Here is a 21004-nt window from a genome sequence, read left to right as displayed (position 1 = left end):
TCCCGTGCTACTATGCGGGGTGCCGTTACGGACTTGCAGGAAGTTGTCTCCGTCCTGTATCTGCCGCACTTTGGATCGCTGGGGCAGAAACGGGAAGCCAGTCGCCGCCGGTGTCACGACCTGCTCGAGCCCAGCAAGTTTCCCTCGCACCGCGAGCAGGGCCAGCAGGGGGTTCCTGCAAGTAGAACCCTCGCGCCAGGGGAGGGGCGGGGCTGCCGTGGGCGGTGGGCGGGGCCTGGCCGCCGCGGGGCCCACCAATGAAATCCGGAGGGGCGCGGGCTGTGCGCGTGACGCTGCGTAACGGGCCGCGAGGCTGGGGGCGGAGGGGGAGAGAGTCCGGCGCTTTATCTGCGTTTGCGGCGGGGCTGGCTGCAGTGGCGGCTTCGACACCTGGAGAGTTGCCAGCAGCTGACCTTCCTGCCCCAGCGCTGTGACGGCTTCGCGGCTCTGCCCGCCTTGCGGAGGTCCCGGCTGCTGGGCTCCAGGTAATGCCCATTCTCCCGACGCCCCCCTCACTTCCCGTCTGGGTCCACGCACCCGGGCCGGAGAGGAGGGGGATAGAGGTGGCGGCTGCAACTCCTGCCCGGCGGCCTCGGCCTGGTCCTGGGCCGGGGGGCGGAGGAGGCCGCCGGGAGCCCGGGGTGGGGAGCATCCTCCAGCCCTGGGGAGTTTGGGGGATGGAGAAGGCGGGAAAGTTGCCATCGGGCCCCCGGGTGACTGGCAGCCTTTTAAACCTTGGTTGGAGGTAGGGTTTGGTGTGTCACGCGTGCTGTGGCGTCCCTCAAGCCGGTAGTAAAGAAAGTTATGAATTAGAAGACGTTTTATTCCTTAAAAAGTGAAACAAAAGAATCCACTCAGAAAGTCAGATTCTAATTGATTTAGGGAGAAAAAAAAAAAAAAACGTGTGAAGAGGGACATGGTACTTCAAGACATCCAAGTCTTCTTGCCTGGGCGCCAAAGCCTTTAATCAAGCTCATAATTTAGCCTTAAATATTAGGATGTAATTAAGTTTCTGTCGTTCTTAAATGTGAATAGCCAGGCAGTTTAAGTGACATCTGTTTGGAAGTTATTTGTAAAGGAGAAACAACTATAAGCTCTATAGTTTCTCTACATAGATTAAGTTCATTGGTCAGTTAATATTTAAGTGGCTGCCATCTATTTAAACTGCTGGGGGTTTTTTTGTTGTTGTTTTGTTTTGTTTTGTTTTTTGAGTACTTGGCTTTCCCTTGACATAGAATTCAAGTTGAAGCATTTTCCCCTCTTGCTTTAAGTTGGACAGTATGGATGAATGACTTGTTTGAGAAGTTTGCGGGTTGTCTAGGTGTGAGAATTTTGGAAGGCACACTCTGAGGCATTCAGAAGACTAATCATTTAATTTAAAAAATAGTCACTTAAAAACACACGTGTTTTGATGCATCCCACACGTAGAATTTGCAAAGATTTCACGTTTCTCTTAGGATGAAGACCAAATCACTGCTGCCACTCTTGCTAACTCCAGTTGACTTTGGGCCACTTTCCTCCTGGCCCTCTGGGCTCAGTCCACACTAGTTTTATTTTTGTTCCAAGAAAACATTTTTCTTTTCCTTATCTCCTGGTCTTTAAGGGTTTCCTCCACCCCTTAGGCACTATTCTCTCCCTTTTGTCAATTCCTATGTGGTTCCTCAGTTTATCACCTGAAAATGTCCCAGCACTCTGTTGTCCTTAGCAGCAGTTAATCATCCATTGTAACAAGCTGCATTAGTTACTTAGAGGCTTTGTTTGGTGCTGGCATGTAAATTTCAGGAAAGCTGGGGTAGACCATCTTATTTCTGTCTCAGTTCTCCAGTCTTCTCCAGCACCTGGCACAAGGAAAGAATGAATGAGTTGGACCACAGAGGAAGGAACTTTTGAACGGGAAACATTGCCTAGGGAAGAGTGCCTATTTCCTTTGGGAAGGAAATGGGAAGAGGTTTTAATGGATTTATTTTTGGAATTTATCAGGTAGGATAAGTGCTGTGATAAGAGAACAGTCTTTGTGCTTTAGTTTTGCTAATTGACTTAATGACCTCATTCTTTGATGTGTAAATATTGTGGGATTGTATTAGGGCACACCTATGTTTAGAAGGAAGAGGGAGAAATTTTGTTTTGGATTGTAAATTTATCTGCATTTATTTCTCTCTTCTTTCCCCTGAACCGGGGAGTAATATAGCAAAGTTTTTCACTGAGAGTAAGCACTCAATATTTATTTTACAGATTTATAGGTTCTTTTGAAAGCTTTGTTAATAGGAACACTGTAGGCAAGCTACACATTGTTTCTCAAATCAATTCTCTTTGTTTTGCTTTTGTTAAACAGAAAATCGCAGGCCCAGGACCCCAAACCCAGATTTAATACCTGATCTACTTGCAATTTCAGTCTTTCCCAGAAAAAGAATCTTAATTAACCTAACTGATAAGACCCGCCTTCCCCTACGGGAACGTATCCTTGCCTGAAATAATCTGCTTTTAACTTCTTAGTCCTACCCTCTGTCAGCCTGTAAAAACTTTTTGTTTGCTAGATGGGATGCTGCCCCATTCATGAGTTGCTTAGTAAAGACAATTAGATCTTTAGATTAATTCAGTTGAATTTTGTTTAACTTTCTTTTTTAATTAAAGATTTTTTTAAAAAGGAACCAGTCAGGAATGAAGAATCCGATAACTAAAATGAAGAATGCATTAGATAGAATCAACTGTAGATTATTAATACCTCCATAAGCCAAATTAGATGCTATCATTACAAAACACTAACATTACACATGCCATCATTACACCGAACATTACAAAATCAATACACAGATTGGATTCTTAAGAAATGATTGTTTAATCAGTGTGTTATATTTGAAAGTGCTTACCTAGCTAGGCTTATGTCATCTTGGGTATAAATTTTCCTTTGTCACTTACTGGACATGTGACTTTGAGCAAGCTTTGTAGCATTTCTGAATCTTTTGCATCTTTTAAAAAGGGAACGTTAAGTGTGGTGTGCTTGCCCTGGTGTCCAGCACAGCGTTACTGGCTTCGGAAACATTAATGCCTACGTTGTTCATTGCTAAACCCCTTGCAAGCCTGGTCTCATGATTAGTGTTTTCACTTCCTCAGCTCATTTTGCAACCCAATTCAATATATTTCTTTGCCCTTCCTGAAACTAATCGTAGAACTAAAGTGAATTATAGCTATTAATGTCCCCAAATTGTGAAACATCCCATGTGCTACCCTCCTTTTCATTTTCTCCATTTTTTTGCCCTACTTACATTTTCCATGATGTTGGCCATGGGTTACCCCTTGAATTGTTTAACTTGATTTTGAACATTGCTCGCTCCTGGTTCTCCTCTAATCTTTCCTAGCCTTGCTTTTTTATTGTTCCTTAACTGTCTTACAATACTGGGAAAATTGCTTAACCACCTGTAGAATGGGATAATAGTACCTGTCTACTGCATACATGGTTGTGAGGATTAAGTGGGCCATAGTGAGCGGAAGGGTAACGTTAGCTTTATCATTCCCTGGGTGATCTCTTGATTTGCGGTCTCCCTGGGAGATCTCCTTCCTGTGCGTTGTCCGCCTTAGCCGCTGCCCCCTCTACACCTGCAAATCCCAGATTTCCATCTTCAGTCCAGACTTGTATGTTCGTCTGCCTGTTGGTGACCGTCACTTGGCTGATCCACATGCACAAGATAGTAAACTTATCCACTCACTTCTCTTCTATAGTTGCTTAGCTTCATGGTGTACCCGTGGCCTTAGCTGAGTTAGAAAACTCACTTGGGATCTCTATTTCCGACTGCCTTCTGGACGTAGCCACCTGAAGAGCTCGTAGATGCCTCAGCTTAATGTTTGTAAATTTATCTCCCATATCTCGTCTTTCTTCGTGAAGTCCTTTGTTCATTAGTGAACTCCTGTCATTCGAGCCTTGCTTTAGGCCTATATCATCATACTTCGCGTGAGCTCCGTGTTCTCCCTGCCAATATCTCCTTTCTCGAGCACATCTGCCATGCTGCCACCTGAGTCATCTTACTCAGCAGCAAATATCAAGTCACCCTGTTGTTTAAAAAACTCTCCCAGCTCCTCGTCTGTGTGGTAAGCCCCAGACTGCCTGGTGTGGCTCCCGTGGGCCTCTGACTTTCTGTCCTCGCCCTTCCGTGTACCCTGTGCTCAGCCTTATTCCTTCTCTGCCTTTACAGAGTTAAACTAAATTCTCCCTTCTTCAGGAAACCTTTTCTAATCGCCCCTGAGCTCCTGTGGCCCGCAGGCTGAATCCCCTTCATACTCTGCTGTCTCAGCTACAGTCCTGTAATACCATTAGGTGTTACAATCTCGTTTTTATGTCTTTCGCCCACTAGATTTTCACTTTTGGGGGCGGGGGGCACGGAATCTGTGGATCCCGGGGCCTGGCACACACTGACCTCGGTGAAATGTTTGAAGTAATGCTTGAAAAAAAATTCAGGCAAATGGTTTTGCTTTCTGTGTTTAGACTGCCACGGCCTTTTAAAGATGTGCCAAGGTCACCGAAACATGAACAAGGTCTGTACTGGTTCATGGTTTCCCGTGTAGTGTGCTCTCTTCCCGTCCTGCTTTTGTGCCTGACAGACCTCTCTTTCTTCTTCCAGCTCTGGCTCCAGTGTCACCTCCTCCCTGAGGACTTGTTTGACTTCCCTAAATCATTAGTTATTCCTTCTCTTGACTCGTGTGTGTGTGCGTGCGCGGGCGCACGTGTGTGTGTACAGTTTACTGGGGTAGACCCGCATTATTACAGCACATACACCTGACGTTGTAGAAAGAAGTGCTCCACAGATATGAGTTTTATTTTCAGGTAATTGATTGGCACATATCTTTTAAGTGTTAGGACGTTAAAAAAATTGGTTCAAATTGCCTTGCCTTCAGTGTTTTTTTATTTTATTTATTTATTTATTTATTTTTGTTTTTAAATCCTCACCTGAGATACGTTCACTGATTTTAGAGAGGGTGAAAGGGGGACGGGGGGATGGAGGGGGGAGGGAGAGAAACATGGATCATCAGCTTCCTGCACAGCCTCCCACATACCCACCCCCGCAACCAGACTGAACCCGCAAACCTTTTGTGTGGGGGACAGTTTTGAACCACCCAGCCAGGGCTTTGCCTTTTATGTTTAAACTTCCACAGCCTTTTCAAGATGTGCCAAGGTCACCAGAGCATGAACCTCAGCCAAGGTCTGCTTCGAGGCAGTGAGGTGTTGGGGGATGCGGAAGGAACTCGGCTCCTGTGACCACACAAAAACAGCAGCAACAAAACCCCTGTGTGTGTCTCTCTTTTTTAACGTTGATTGCCACTTTTAAAAGTTTTCTTTCTTAACTGTCATTTATAATTATGCTTCTGACAGTCACTACTTTTTTCTGTTAGAAAATGGGGATGGGGTCACCCCGGTTTAAGGTTTTTGTTAGCATTTAAAGGAGGTATCGTACACAAAGGTCTAAGAGTGAAGCCGATTGTGAGCACCCACTGACGGGACTTACAATTCTAATGACGTGTATTCTGATCCCTTGAGTTGTTTCCAGGAGAACTCTCTCTCCAGTTTGTGAGGTTTCCGTGGATCCAGGGCCTGGCATTGTCAGCGAATTGTTTTCAAGAGTCTCTTAGTTACGTGTCGAGTTGGGTCCGGAGTGGCAGGTGTCAATGCAAAGCCTTAAGCTCTAGAGCAGGTCATTTTCATATGTACACTTACAACTTAAGTCCCAAACTCGGTAAATGTCTTCATTAACTGTTTTGTGTTTATCTTTTAATGTTAATGGTTAAAGTTAGAAGGAAAAGTGACCATAAGTTCCAACTCTTTATAGTAGCCTATTAAGATGGTTTCACAGACATGTGAAGGGCAGTTGTTTTATTTCTGTAATGTACGTGAAAATGCTTGGTGCCTATTTATTAATTCATTCAAGAAATGCATATTCAGTGCAGACTGTATTCCAGGCCTGGTTCTCGATACTCGGGTACAATGGTGAACTGACAAAATTCTACTTGTCATGGGGGTCACAGTCTTGTGGGGCAGATAGCTAGTAAGTGCTGTAATGTATAAGGCCATACGTGCTCTGAAGCAGGGTAATGAATAAGAGGAACAGGATATGAGAGTATTTTTAGTTAGGGGAGACGGGGGCAGCCCCTGAGAAGGGGGCATTTGAGCAGAGAACGTGAATGAAGTGAAGGAGAAAGCTTTGAGGATGTCTGTGGGAAGGAGCTTGGCTTGCTCAAGAAATAGCAGGAGGCCAGAGGAACTAGGAGCCAGGGAGAGACTTGGCAGCAGGAGGTTGAGGGTGTGGGGGAGGGGCTGGGTGTGAGTGAGGGATCTTGGGGGAGTTACCAGATGGTGGTGAGGGCGGGTTTGGAGTGGGGAAGTGACTTGCTCTGACTTACCTTTGAAAAGCATTACTGTGGGTGCCGTGTTAAGAAACAGAGCCGAGGAGAAAAGGAAGCCAGGCCAGTGGGAGGCTAGTCAGTGAGGCGACGGTGGTTTAGACTGTGGTGAAGGTGGTGGATGTGCTGAGAAAAGGTTAGGATTGGGTGTATGTTTGGAAAGCAGAGAATAATGACCTTGCTGTTGGATTTGAATTGGGTAGGGGAGAGTAAAGAACCAAGGACCACTTTCAAGTTTTTCTCTTTTCTTTTCTTTTTTTTTTAAAATCTGCACAGATTGATTGTTAGTCCCATTAACTGAGATGGGGAAGGCACTGGGAAGAATAGAGTTGGAGGGGACGTCGGTAGTTCACTTGCGGTCACGTTAAGTTTGAGATGCCCGTGAGACATCTACGTGGAGGCGTCCAGTAGGCGTTTGGATGTGAGCCCAGAGCTCAGAGAAGTGTGGGCTGGCGTGGGGGAGGGTAGTAAAGAACCGGCGTGGAGGCACCAGAGTAAGTGAACTGGTGGTGTTCTGAGGATTCGGTGCTGGAGTCAGAATTACGGGCGTGGCCCAGTTATTGCTGACAGTGCATCCTAGGGGACGCTGTGACTGGGACCTAGAACAGCTCGTTTGAGAAGGAGGAATCGAGGAGGTTGGAGGCCAGGGTGTTGGATGGGTCTGTGCACATGGCCTGATGTGAGAGAAGTGTGGAGGAATCAGTGAGAGGGGAGAGTGAGTGAGTGGGGTGTTCACCGCTCAGTGAATGAGGGCCGGGACCAGGAAGACCGCAGTACCTGCCACAGGAGAGGTATCCGCTGTGATAATCTGGCCGGGTGGAGGAACGGGACCTGGAGGTGATAGGGAACAGGGAGGATAGCCCCCCTCCCAGGTCCTGTGTTAGTTGGGGTACACCTCACCTAAGAGCAGTGGTCCATGTTAGCACAGAGACACCGCTGAGCACTAATTACAGTTTGAATCTGTGACTTAGCAGCAGCTCAGGTAGTTTGCCTAGCGAGTGTCTAGATTGGTAAGGGGGTAGACTTGGGTCCTGTTTTAGGTGAGTGGTCGAAAAGGTCAGCTCTGCTCGACCCCTCCCCTGAGTGAGTGCGGTGGTCTGCCCACTGGTCTCTCGCCTGCGCTCTCGACCTCGTGGTCTGCCCCCCACACGGCGGCCAGGATGACGCGCCTGTCCAGAGAGGGAACGGTGGGGCTGAGCACTGCTGTAATTCGCCCCAGCGTTTCGCATAACGGCCCCACACCGTTGCTCACACGCAGGGCAGGAGGAGCTCAGTGCAGACGTCATCTCATCATTGTACCGCTCACGTGCTCTGAGCATCTGGGCGGAATGGAGGTGAGGCACTTCAAGCAACAGCTGTCCTTCCTAACATCTGACAAGAATGGTAACATTATCTTGGAAGCCACGTGGTGTTTGAGCTGCCCTTGAGGAAATGTGTAATTACAGGACTTTATTTGCCCTCCTCTAGTACATCACAGAGCAAACAAGAAGAACTGAGGGATGACATGGCTCAGTGTTTGACTGTGTCACTTGGCATACAGGAAGTATGTGTGTAGGTGTATCAGATCCCTTGATTCTTTTTTTTTTTTTTTTTAATTTTGAAAAGAGATTTTATTTGTTTTTAGACAGAGGGGAAGGGAGGGAGAAAAAGAAGGAGAGAAACATCAATGTGTGGTTGCCTCTTGTGTGCCCCCCACTGGGGACCTGGCCTGCAGCCCAGGCATGTGCTCTGACTGGGAATGGAACCAGTGACCCTTTGATTCACAGGCCAGCACTCAATCCACTGAGCCACACCAAGCAGGGCAGATCACTTCAGTCTTTACAGTTGGTTGTTAATAAAATGTTGGTGCTATAGTGTGTACCATCTTACTTGTCTGTGATGATAAACTGCGGTAGTACTTATCTTCATTTTCTAGATGAACAAACAGATTCAGAAAGGTTGGAGGATTTACCGATATGGAACAGAGTTGTAAACTGCCGTGTTCTGATACCAAATCCTGTGCTTTTCCACTGTGCTACAGTTCTCACTTGTTGCTAATAGAGGAGTTTGAGGTCAATGACATTAGTGTAGACTGTGACAAAAAGGTTTTGTTACGTTAGTGCTTTCTTTCTGGGCTCCCCTCGCCAACAGATGGAAATCACGGCAGCACAGCTGTGCAAACTCAGACCTGTGTTCCAGCTTCCGACATGGGGGCGTTCTTCTCCAGAGCAGGCCGACGCGTCCTAGTTTCGTGACTAAGGACGTAAAGTTTCTGCAGAATACCCAGGCTTAAAGGTTTTTTTTTTTTTTTTGTCTGTTAAACATTTATTTATCAAACTTGGTTTATTAAGTATTTTTCACCTCTTAATTAGTGCTTTTAATCAGCATGAAATAACTGATTTTCTCACTGAGTTGACAGTCTCAGCCAAAAATGAAGTGATTGTTTTCATTCGCCTGTGTTACTCACTTTATGTGATAAATGTGTAATTGTTTCTTTCAGTTATTGAAATATTTAGAGTAGTTTTTGCATGCCTTTAGGAGTCTCAGGGGACGTCCACCCCCGGTGAAGATCAGTGGTTGTAGATCTTACTGTTGAGTAAGGTGTGTAGAGCTGTTAACAGTAAAGAGGATGCTCATGGCTGCCTCCCAACATATCGTTTCCTCTTGGTTCTCTGAGTTTAGAGCGCTGTGTCCTCTCACTTAGAGTAACCGGTTGTGGTACTACTGATACGTCCACTTTCTGTACTAATGCATGCCTCTTCTGCTGCCGAGACTCCCCGCTAGATTTCAGGGATTCGAGGGGTAGACGCCATGAGGTCCCTGTCTTTGAGAAGCTTGTGCTAGTAGTGTCAGAGGGAACAGTATGGCTCTCTGGGTGTGGTAGTAAGGGTGATAGGAGTCACGGCAGCAGTGGGAGCGCCGAGGAGGAATGTGAGATGACAGGTGGTGGGTCAAAGAAGCCTCAGCAGAGGACACGAGCCGGGCAGTCGGGTGGTTGCAGGGGAGGCCGTGGAATCCGACAGTTCTGGTTTTGAATCCCAGCTCTGCTGTTGGAGAGTCATGTGATTGGGGGCCAGAGAAGTCCCTTCTCCAAACTACATTTCCCTCATCCGTAAAAGGAGGAGAATACCTCCATTCTAAGTTTGTAAGGTTTAAGGGGAACAGGTACAGGACTTAGCAGCACAGAGCCTGGTAGGTATGTGATAGCTGGCAGCCAAGTCAAAGCTGCCGCCGCTGCTGCTGTGGATCCTGCAGCTGTGGCTGTGACTCTTGCTTGGAAGGTGAGTGGGTGAGCCAGATAGAGACCGGGCAGAAGAAAACAGGCTTTCTAGAGAGAGGAAGACATGGTGACCAAAGACATTATTTGAGGGACAAAATAAGAGGACCTGCCTTAAAGGTTGTATTGAGATTAAAATATATCATACATGTATAAAGCACATGAGCACTCAAAAGGAGAATCTCTGTTTTTAATCCACTTTATCCCCTATGTAATTTCTTCCTTTTTGAAACATCTTGGTTCTTTTTGCATCTTTCTGTCTCTGTTGTTTTCTTCCCTGATTTCCACTTCTTGATGTCTTACTCTGAGGGCATCCCTCAGGGGCTAGTTATCTGTTCTCACTTCTCTGATCTCTTCTGTGGAAGAATTAGATCTTCGGCTTCCTCTGTCACTGTCACACAAGTGACTAGCAAATTCGTCAGTTGCCTTGACCTCTTTCCTGGGTTCCTCTTAATTGGGACTTACCAGTTTCCTAAAATTTCTACTTGGCATACACACCCACTCTTTCATAATTATTTCATTTGTTCAATTTCAGAAGAAAACATCAGGAGGAGACCGATCCATATTTGTCAGATTTTTACTCTGCCAAGCAGTGATATTTAAGGAAACCATCAAACTCACCATGTACTACACTTCATACAGAACAGGACATTGTAACTAGAGCTTAGAAAGCGTATGACAGAATTTAAAAATATGTAGCTTTAAACATAACATAGTGAGTATCTTGTTATTTTTCTTTTCGCTCCACACTAATGGAAACTTCATACAATGTAAAACACTGCTTTGGAGTCAGCCTTGGTCTGTCTTGACATTGAGCTGTCCAAACTTTGACTTGAATCATGGTTTTTGGTGCTTAAAATGGCTCACCCCTGCCTAACTGGAGAAAAGTCCTAATTTCTTAGCTTTTTACAATTTGATTCCAGCTCTCTTTTCTAGTCTCCCCCTTCACCATATTTGTTTTATCAATTTTTTAAAAAAATGTAATTGATGGTGTATTTAGTTCCTACGGGACCCGGGCTCAAATCAGGCCGTGTCATGAGTGGCGCGGTCACTGCAGTGGCGGGAGGAAGGTGGCCCCGGGCTCCCGGGGGCTGCACTGGGGGGGTCAGGAGGCCCTGGCGTTGCCACCAGACAGCCTGGCACTTAAAGCTCGTTCTTGGTGTTTTATTGAACACAGACAATTTCACTGACCGTCACATCAGAAAAGGCCATTCTGTGACCACAGTGGATCAAGACAAAAACAAGCCCGTGCCATCGTCACGTCTGAACACAGACAAAACCTGAATGTTGTCCAAGTCACAAAATTTCCGGCATCCTCCTCCCCAGACTGACATCAGGGATGGTTTCTGCTGTGCCAGCGCAGCCTCAGCCTCCCTGCGGGGGCCTTCCCGTGGAGACTGGTCGGGAAACCCGGTCATAGGCTTGCCGTGTGGGTGCCCAGTCTGACAGCACCCACACCGCAGTGACCCTCTCCCTCTTTGGACCCTCCCCCAAAACCAGCTAGCCAAGCCCCAAATCCTAGCCAAGTCATTTCCAGTGCTCGCTTGCTGAGGCGCCCCGCAGTTTCCCACGGTGTTCGCCCCTGACAGACGCAACCTGTGCAACTGCAGGTGCACTCCTGGGGTGCGGGTGGGGGGCACCGACAGTAAGTGCTTTGAGCCTTGATTTTTCTCCTGTGTGATCGGGGAGTAGTAACAGCTTTTTTGCAGAGTCGCTATGAAGATTAGAAGCAAAGGCAGAAAGCAGCCAGCAGAGTACTTAGCAGGTCTTCAGCAAAAGCTTGTTTCTTGTCCTCTGGAAAGGTGGTCCCGATCAGCTGTGGTCCCTCGAGCAGGGCTTCTGAGGATCTTGTTTTAACCCTTTCTTACTCACCAGTGCCCTGTTCTCATCCTGCAGGACTGGGTCCAGATGCATTGTTTTCCCCACTGACGTGGCTGACTGGACTCTACCTTGTGGCATCTTTGTACTTACCTTTTATTATTGAATTCTTAATTTTTCATGTAGTTATGCCTTGTTTGTTCAATTAAATTGTTCTTTAAGAATGAGGGCTATGTTTGCGTACGGGCCTTTGAAACCAGTCAGCTACTTTAAGGGGACTAATTTCTTTGCATTTGTTATTGTATCTTGTACTTAGAAAAAGCTTAAACGTAATCAAAGTTTCAGCAGGAAGAGAAGATACCGTCGTTTTTTACCTCCTCTTATATGGTGAGATCATGTAATTTGCCCAAACCAGATACTCAGTTCAAACCATTTTACGTCTTCCTTCCTAGATAGCACAATGGTAGGCGAAGACATGTCTCTAAGAAAACGGCTCTCAAAGTCCAGGGAGAGTCCAGAAGAAAAGGAGGACCAGGGGGACCCTACGCAGCAGTCTCCAGAGACATCTACAAATGGTGAGTGTTTTATTTTGTTGAGGTGACTTAATGAAATAGAGGACAAACGCAGGGTTCTAGAACAGGGTTGTCATCTCCCTAGCTCTGTCATGCATGGGTGTGCTGGCAGGCACTGCAACGATGCAGAAGAGAAAAATATGCTGATACAGAAGTTACGAAGGAACACTGATGTAATTGTCGGTCACAGCCACCTCAGATGCTCCTGGCGACACAGCACGTCTCATAGAGGCGAGCTTTACGGATGTAAGTGGGGTTTGTGATACATACTTCAACGCAGGGTTCATGGTACATAGAATTTCATGTCATGAATAAATTAGGAAATAAGCTTTCTTCTTACTAGATTCAGTCAACATTTTGGGATTATCTGCCATGTTTTAGACACAGCCCATCCATTTGTTCATTCCTTCAACCACCTAGACTGCCAGTTATTACTGGTGCCCTGCTGGGTGCTGAGGCTTATCCCGATGATCAGTGTAAATGTGTGTGTCCTCGGGGAGCTCTGACTGAAGTGAATGAGATTCTGCAAACACTCCTCTGCGATGAACATAATTGGATTGTTATGAATAAGTGCTACCAGTTGCTCTTTTAATAGATGTAATGAACATAATGAGAATAATAATCGGGATAATTGACCTAGCTCAGTACAAGGCTGTAAATCTTGGGAGAAATAGATTAGGAAGTTTTATTCTTCTGTCCAAGTCTACTGAATACGTGCATACAAAAATGAGTGTGCCATAGTGCTTGTTCTGAAGGTCAAGGTTTGTGCTAAGATTGATAGACCTATAAACACAGCTCCAACTAATGCCATCTGTTGCATCAGGCTGTTTATTTTTGCAGTGACATTTGTAAAGGTTTCAATTCAACAAGGATTTGAAAGTCTGAGGCTTGTTTGGTTAACAAGTGGGGGCGGAAGTTTGAGACAAGTTGTCTGACCTCCTGGACTTCTTCGGAAAACAACCTTTTGCTTTTCCTACTTAAATGTAATTGTAAATTTCAGCAACTGGATCCCCAGAAAAGAGATGTTTCTGCTTAAATTTGCATAACAAAGTTTATTGAGTGCTGTACTCTTAATTAGCTATTTATGAAATGTTTGTGTTACGTGTGGGCTAGTTTAGTGTGATGTAAAATATGAAATCTGAGCCAACACTAGATAGAAACATTTTTCTTTCATGGTTTAGGGACTGGGGGATAATGCATTTTGTTTGACTTAGAGACAGAAAAATTACTTCTCATTGAAACTTTCTGTTGCCTCTCTGTAAGAGAGATACAATTTTTTTTCATGTCCCAGTTTAAAAAAATGTTTAAATTACTCTGATTTTTATGTATTTTTTGTACTCTTGTTGTTTTAGTTCATTAAGTTTTAATCATTCCAGATTTTAGTGCAGATATTAAAGATTGAGTTTTTAGCTTAAATCAGGTACGGCCTCCTCAGTTTATCGTTAAATAATGCTGATCTGAAAGTAGAATGTGTTTCTCTGCTTACTTAGATATTTGTTCAGTTAGAGGAATTAGCAGATGAGTAAAATGGGCCTCTTAGTTTTAAGGGCTCAAAGGACACCAAGCCGTGCCAGTTGGTGTGGCCCCCACCCAGGACCAGGGACATCTGCACCTCTTGGTAGCTTATTAGAAATGTCCCACCTCACGTTTACTGACTAAAATTTCATTTTAGTAACATTCCAGGTGACTCATATGCAGGTTAAAGCTTGAGACACACATCTGAGTGGCAGTTTTCATTTGGGGTTTGTATTAGGGTCTTTCAGAGAAACAGAACCAGTAAGACATATGTAGATGCAGAGAAAGATATATCGGGAGGGACTGGCTGGGATGGGGGCTGGGAAGTCCCACAGTCTCTCTCTCTGCAAACAGGAGGCCCGGGGAGCCTAACCTTAAGTTCGCCCTTAAGCGATCGCCCTAACCTTAGGGGTCTGTGTCGTGCTGGCCTGAACCTTAAGTCCGAAGTCCTGGGAATCAGAGCTGAGGGACTAAGTGTCAGTCCCAAGGCCGGGGAAAGCGCCATTGCCCCAGGGCAGTTCAAGCTAGAGAACCTGTCGTCCTTTGCCTTTCATTGTCTTCAGGCCCTCTGGCCTTGCAGAGGGTGAGTTTCACCCAGTCTGCTGATTCAACTGCTTATCTCTTTCGGTGCTCACCCTGCAGACACACCCAGCTGCCCGGGCTTCCCTTAATAGGGTCACACTGGAAGTTAGCCATCAAAAGGCGTGCATGAGAATTAACCTGAAAAATGAAAAGCAGCCAACAAACGAAAACAGCTCCTTGGACCCCATTATAAATCTACTGCGTTAAAATCTCAGGGGAGGGCCCAGGAGTGTTAAGGGTGGAAAAGGCTGCCGGACGATGCTGACGGGCCTCGCTGGCGGCAGGCACTCTGACTCAGCCTGAGCTGCCTTGCGGTGCATCACTTCGACAAAACCCCGAGGGCTTTCCCATTGAACTCAGGGTGCGCAGTTCTTGAGTCCTTCTTCTGTGGTTCACAATTCTAGAGACGTATGGGTAAAATGACCATATGTCCTAATTTGTTTAGGTGAGTTGTAGTTTTTACCCATGTCCAGCGTAATTCTTTATAGTGTTTCCTTGCTTTCTCAGAAGTGTCCCAGTTTGTCTGCTAAACTGTATGATTACCCAAACTTTGGGTTATTGAATTAATAGTGGCCTTTATAGTGACTACAATATTTAGTTCATGTTTTCACAAAAGTATGCTTAGCTTATCCAGTGCCTATTAGGTGAAATTATGATTAATTAGCTTCCTTATATTCTGTTGCATTTGTTTGAAATAATACCAGTTCTAAAGATAACTTTTTGTCTAAATTGAAACTCATTATTACCTGACTTTAAAAGTAATGTGTGCTAATAAAAAAAGCTTGTGTTGTACTATGATGTACATAAAGTGTTCAGTTAATCCACAATTTATAAAATAGAAAAAAGAAAGCAGAAATGACTTCAAATTCTGTCATTGAGAAATATGTCCTTCCAGAGATACATAATCTCCATAGATGAGGAACATTTTACACAATAGAATATTTTACATGTTGTTCAGTAACTGGAGTCTCCGACACATTGTAGATGCCATCCCTTTGTCAAGCAATAGATGAGTGGCTATCAAGTATTTTATACACGTCATGTACAAAATGTACTTCTTTGTCCAATGAATATTTAAGTTGTTTCTTCTTTTTCTGCCATAAACAAATGATAATGACTATCTGTACATATTTGTCAGATGCCTACAGAGGAACTGGAAGGTTAAAGGATGCTATTTTAAAATAGTTATTTTGATACATAGTACAGGATTGCAACGTGTACCTTAAAATTATCCTTGTGTGTTTTTGTTGTTACTATATTTAATTTTTTTTCTTTTTTTGTTGCCTGTTTAAATTTAAAAAATCTTATTTCTTCCTACTATCTCTTTTCATGACAGTGTGCCTGTCATTTCTGTTCTTCCTTTCTGATTTGCATCTCTTGTCACACACTGTGGAATCGTTTATTCTCGAAGTAAATGGAAATGAGGACCCTGTATAACTTGATGGGAAAAGCTAAGACTGAAAATCTTGTCTAGACCAAATGTTCTGCCATTTACCAGTTCTGCCTTTACCCTAAATGTGGAAATAGGACTTGAGTAGAGGTCGGTCTGAGTTCTTTCTCTTTCTTTTCCTCCTCCCTATTTTCTTTCCTCCCCTTGATCCTGTTTTTCGCTCCCTTCTCCTCTGACTTTATTTTTTTCTTCTATTTCTTATTTTTCTTTAAATTGATATAATTTACAAACCATGGGGTTCACCGTTTTAGCGGTAGAGGTCACTGGTTGTCAGTGCATTCACTGCATTTACAACCATGTGGGGGGAATTTCCTGTGGTGGGCTGGACCCTTCTGGAGGACGGTGCCTGGAGACCAAAGGGAGAGGCCCACAGCTCGAATTAAACCAAATGGGGGGAAGCAGGACACAGCAGGGTGTGGGACACCAGCAGGAAGGTGGGCTCCACGCACTGTGTGCAGAACGGCTGGGAGCTCGATACACAAGCCTCCAGGAGCACAGGTGGCTTGTGGCCAAGTGGTTGAGAGCCGTACATACCCAGGCAGTAACGACTTATGTAATGGACCTTCTTTGTAAGAACACTGCTTTCAGGTGACAGAGGCTCACCCCTCTCTGGGCAAACTGGCGGTCACTGACAGCAGCTTGCTTTTCAAGATGGCGCCGTTCACGCCAAGCAACAGAAACTATTTGCCTAACAAATTATCTTCATTGTTTAGTTACAGAACATTTGTATCGTCTCCAAAAGGAACCCCATGCCCTTTTTTTTTTTTAAGATTTTTTTTTTTTTATTAGAGAGGGAAGGGAGGGTGAGAGAAAGAGAGAGATGGAGAGAAACATCAATGTGCGGTTACTGGGGGGTCATGGCCTGCAACCCAGGCATGTGCCCTGACTGGGAATCGAACCTGCGACACTTTGGTTCACAGCCCGTGCTCAATCCACTGAGCTACGCCAGCCAGGGCCCCATGCCCTTTTACAGTCACTCCCCACGCTCACCTTCTCCCAGCCCTGGCAACTAACTGCTCATGTGTTCCCTGTCACTTTGGATTTGCCTGTTCTGGACATTTTATATAATAGGAATCACTGAATATGTGGTCTTTCATGTCTGGCTTTTTTCACATAGCGAACTGTTTCCCATGCTTCGGCATGTATCGCTTCTTCGATACTTCATTGTGTGGAAATGCTTACTACATTTTGTTATCTGTTACCATTTGGTTGTTTGGGTTGTTCACCATTTGGGCCATTAGTGTTAAGTAGATTCACACTGTTGTTCAACAGATCTCTGGAACTTTTTCATCTTGCAAAACTGAAACTATCTCCATTAAACAACTCCTCATTCCCCCTCCCACCCCCTCCAGGTAAGCACCAGTGAATTTGTGTCAGTGAATTTGGCTACTTTAGATACCGCATGTAAGTGGAATCATACTGGCTCAGTTCACTCAGCATCATGTCTCCAAGGTTTATGTGTGCTGTAGCATGTTACACACTTTCCTTCTTGCTTCAGGCTGAATAACGCTCCATTTCATGCATCTATTACATTTTCTGTACCCCATTCATCCATTGATGGGCTTTTGGGTTGCTTCCACCTCTTGGCTACTGTGAAAAATGCTAATGTTATGAACATAGGTATACAGATACCTTTTTGAGAGCCCTCTTTCTATTCTTTTGGATAAACACCCAGAAGTGGGGTTGCTGGATTGTGTGGTGGTTCCAGTTTTAAGAATATTTAAGGAGTTGGCACGTTGTGTCCCACAGAGGCCGCACCATTTTGTAATCCCACCAGTGGTGCCCAAGGGTCGTGGTTCCCCACATCCTTACCAACACTTGTCGTGACCATTATTTTGAAGAGCAGCCACCCTAATTGGTGTGGGGCGATACTTCATTTGCATTTCTCCAGTGATTCACGACATTGAACGTATTTTCATACACCTGTTGACCATTTGTATATCTTCTTTGGAGAACTGTCTATGCATGTCCTTGGGCCATTTCTTAGCTGGGTTAACTGTTCTTTGTTGTTGAGTTGTAGGAGTTCCCGAGTTAAGTTGTAGGGGTTATATCCGGGAAGTGAAATTGTCATCAAATAGATGACTGACCAGTGTTGCCCCTCATTCCATGGGTTGCTCTTTCGCTCTGTTGATCGTGCCCTTTCACACAGAGAAGTTGTGAAGCTTGAGGTGACTCCATTTGTCTAGTTTTGCATTTGTTGCCTGTACTTTTGGTGTCACGTCCAGGAAATCATTGCCAAGCCCATGGTCATAAAGGGTTTCTCCTATTCTCCTTTTTTCCCAGGAGTTTTATAGTTTTGGGTCTTATACTTGGGTCAGTAACCCATTTTGAGTTAGGTTTTGCGTTTGCTAAAAGACAAGGGTTCAACCTGAGTCTTTTGCATGTGGATAGCCCACATCAGTTTCAGGATTACTGCCATCGGCGGTAGCCCGGAGAATGTCCCCTCTCCTAAAGGGTCCTAAAACTTGGAACCTGTGAGTCCTTCTTTACATGGCAAGAAAGGGGGACAGAGAGGGGTGTGTATGGTGGGGGGGAGGAGTCTTTGCAGGTATAATTAAGTTGAAAATCTTGAAATAAGATACTGTCGAATATTCGTGTGGGCCCTGAATGCAGCCACATGTAAGTAGGAGGCAGAGAGATTTGACCCCACACAGAGGAGACCATGATGTGGAGGTGGAGCTGAGAGAGATTTGCAGAGACTGGCCTTGAGGACTGGCGCGATGTGGCCACGTCAGAGGATGCTGGCAGCTGGCAGAGCCGAAGAGCCAGGGCCGGATTCTACTTAGAGCCTCCAGACGGAGGGTGGCCTTGCTGTGATGCCTTGATTATGGCTCAGCCTCCAGAGCTGTAAGAGAATAAATTTCTGTTGTCTTAAGCCACCAAGTTTGTGGCAATTTGTTACACCAGCAACAAGAAACTAATGCACCATCCTAACAGTATCAAATCTATCAATCCTTGGACATGGGGTATTTTTTTGTTTATTCAGGTCTTTAATTTTTTCCAACAATGTTTTATAGTTTTCAAACTGTAAGTTTTACTTTTTTTGTTTAATTTATTCCTAATTATTTTGTTTCTTTTAATGCTATTGTACATGGAATTGTTTTCTTACGTTCACTCTCTCATTGTTTCTACTGTACAGAAGTGCAGCTGGTGTTTGTGTGTCGAGGCCATACCCTGCAAACAAATTGCTGAATTTGTTTTTTAGGCCCAACAGTTTTTGCATGTGTTTTGCAGTATTTTCCCTGTACGTGATCATGCTACCTGCAAATTGTAGTTTTCTGTGGGGTTTTGGTAGATGCCCGTCATCATACTGAGGAGGTTCTCTCACTTACTGGTTTTGCTTATTCTTGACTACCCTTTGTTTGCCGCTTTGTTCATTTGATGGCTAATTAATTAATATAGTAATATTAACAACCACTAACAGGTTTATCATATACCAGGCACTGTTTTAAATGTCTTATAAGAGTTAGCTCAGTTAATATACTGTAGTTCTATTTAATTTCAGTGTATATGTATGTGTGTGTGTATATATATAATATATATGTAAATATCTGAACATAGAGAGCAACATGGCTTTTGTAACAAATTTTGAAAATCTTTTGGCAAAATGTGAAAAAAGTTAATATCATTGTTGTCCTGTAATCATGCCTCCTCATCCAGTAGGCGCATCTAATGCTGAAACCGGCCAGTCTGCAAAGAGCTTTGATCAGCTGAGTAGGTTGAGGGTACATTTGTTTTCCTCCGTAGGATAAAAGCAAAACATGTTTGTTTTAGAAAATGAAGATAAGCAGGAGTTCAAGTGTTTGTGATTTTCCCTTGGATACATTGCTAGATGTTGTTTTTAGCACAGTTACAAGGCTGTCCAGGTAGAGATCCCCAGACCATCCTCTGGGACACGGCACTCCCGGTGGCAATATGGCAGTCCCTGTTAGGTCACACTGCTCTCAGTCGCGGATGACGTGGCCTTTTGAGTAAACTGGCGTCTGAGATATGAAGAGTCTCCCTCACTTTGTACAATGAGAGAGAACATAATTACCAGCAGAAACAAAGTTACTGAATAGTAGTACTTTTCATAGCTTTAAGGTCAAAAGAATGAGATTGAGTATCTTAGCATTTACAAGATTAGTAAAAAGAAATGCAAGATATTAGCTAATACTTTCTTGAGCAGCTTCTTAAACTTTAAAGAAAAAGAATGATGCTACGAAATCAGTCTGGAAAGGTTTCAGATTCTAAGAGGGCCGAGAAAATACTGTCAATGATTATTTTTTCTCGGGTATAATGTATTTCAGGCAAATTTGTCTTTTAGGAGAATTGCTGAAAATTACTCTCACAATTTTGCCCAGGCATAAATGGTACATTCAGTTTTAAATGATGGAGCATGAGGCGTGAGCTGACTATTTTGAAAGAAAAGGCGGTCTCGAAGGTTTTGCTTCTAATGAGAGATTCTTTCTCACTGCCCAGCCCTGGGGCAGGACCATAACCATAAATTGTAACAGTGTTCTGATGGAGAAAACTATACAGTCCACTTTATGACAGTTTTCTAAGACGTAGTTGCAAGAAATGTGTGTAGGTAAAATGTTTGAGGGAAGAGCTTGAATTTTCTAATCTGATTTTCCTCGTTTCCTCAAGAGCATTCTGGAGTCTAGTTTTAATGACTTTACCAAAAGTTAAATCTTGGAGTTCTAATCTCTTAGAGTAAGAATTGGTCTTAGCTGTCATCTAATTATGCCACTGCACGCAGCACACGCACCCGAGACTGAAGTCTGGTCGCTGCCATCCAGCCGACAGTGTAACCCGGTGTTGGTAAGCACCTTCGGTCCATGTGTAAGTGTGTGTGCCAGCTTGGCCGGTAGTTCAGATAAGCGAGACGCTAAAACAGAAGACAGTTCGGTGCTGCAAACAGTCGTTCAAGTTAAGTGAATCACAGTAACTGAATGGAACGGGGGACCAGCAGGGGGAGGGCTACCTTGCTGCAGAGTGGAAGGAAGAGCCTCAGAGGAGTAGCATTTGAGTCTGGCCTTGGTAGAGCATGTGTATGGTGTTTAGCTGCTTCTAGAGAGAACTGCTGGGAGGAAGAAGTACAGTAGCTTGTGTTTTGTTTTCATGGATAGGAAGACAAAATTGGACGGCCAGGAGGAAGTCAGAAGATAGGGCTTAAAGTCTCACCGTGTGTGTAGTGATTGAGTGACTGAGTGACCGCATACCCACACGGGTGACTTACAGCCTGTCAGTGCTTAGGTTTCCTCTTGCAAAACAAAGGAGAGCAAGTGGGACAGCCCTGTGTGCAATATGTATAGCACTGGGTTCACCGAGGTCTTATTTTACCTTCTCGTTGATGGTGCCGGCAGCTCTTCTGTCCCAGGTCCTACAGTAGCTTCCCAGTCCTCTGCTGTAAAATAAATCAACCAAGAGTTATAATCTACA

The 21004-nt window shown here is 44.6% G+C and overlaps 1 protein-coding gene across 2 annotated transcripts in view; it reads left to right on the top strand.

The window, feature by feature from the left end:
* The first annotated feature begins 226 nt into the window (after positions 1–226).
* SOAT1 (sterol O-acyltransferase 1) overlaps positions 227–21004 on the top strand; it is a 50065-nt gene continuing 29287 nt past the window's right edge. The window contains exons 1-2 of one of the 2 annotated variants that reach the window (XM_028530685.2): positions 227–485; positions 11914–12036. In XM_028530685.2, the coding sequence (XP_028386486.1) occupies positions 11922–12036 (115 nt within the window). In that variant the 5' untranslated portion in view covers positions 227–485; positions 11914–11921. Of the gene's footprint in view, positions 488–11909; positions 12037–21004 lie in introns of both variants that reach the window. The other variant, XM_036015397.1, reaches the window with a different exon arrangement.

Source organism: Phyllostomus discolor, chromosome 14 (genome assembly GCF_004126475.2).
Source record: "Phyllostomus discolor isolate MPI-MPIP mPhyDis1 chromosome 14, mPhyDis1.pri.v3, whole genome shotgun sequence".
NCBI lineage: Eukaryota > Metazoa > Chordata > Mammalia > Chiroptera > Phyllostomidae > Phyllostomus > Phyllostomus discolor.
Note: the sequence above shows the minus strand (reverse complement) of the source record. Positions and strands in the feature narration are given on the sequence as shown.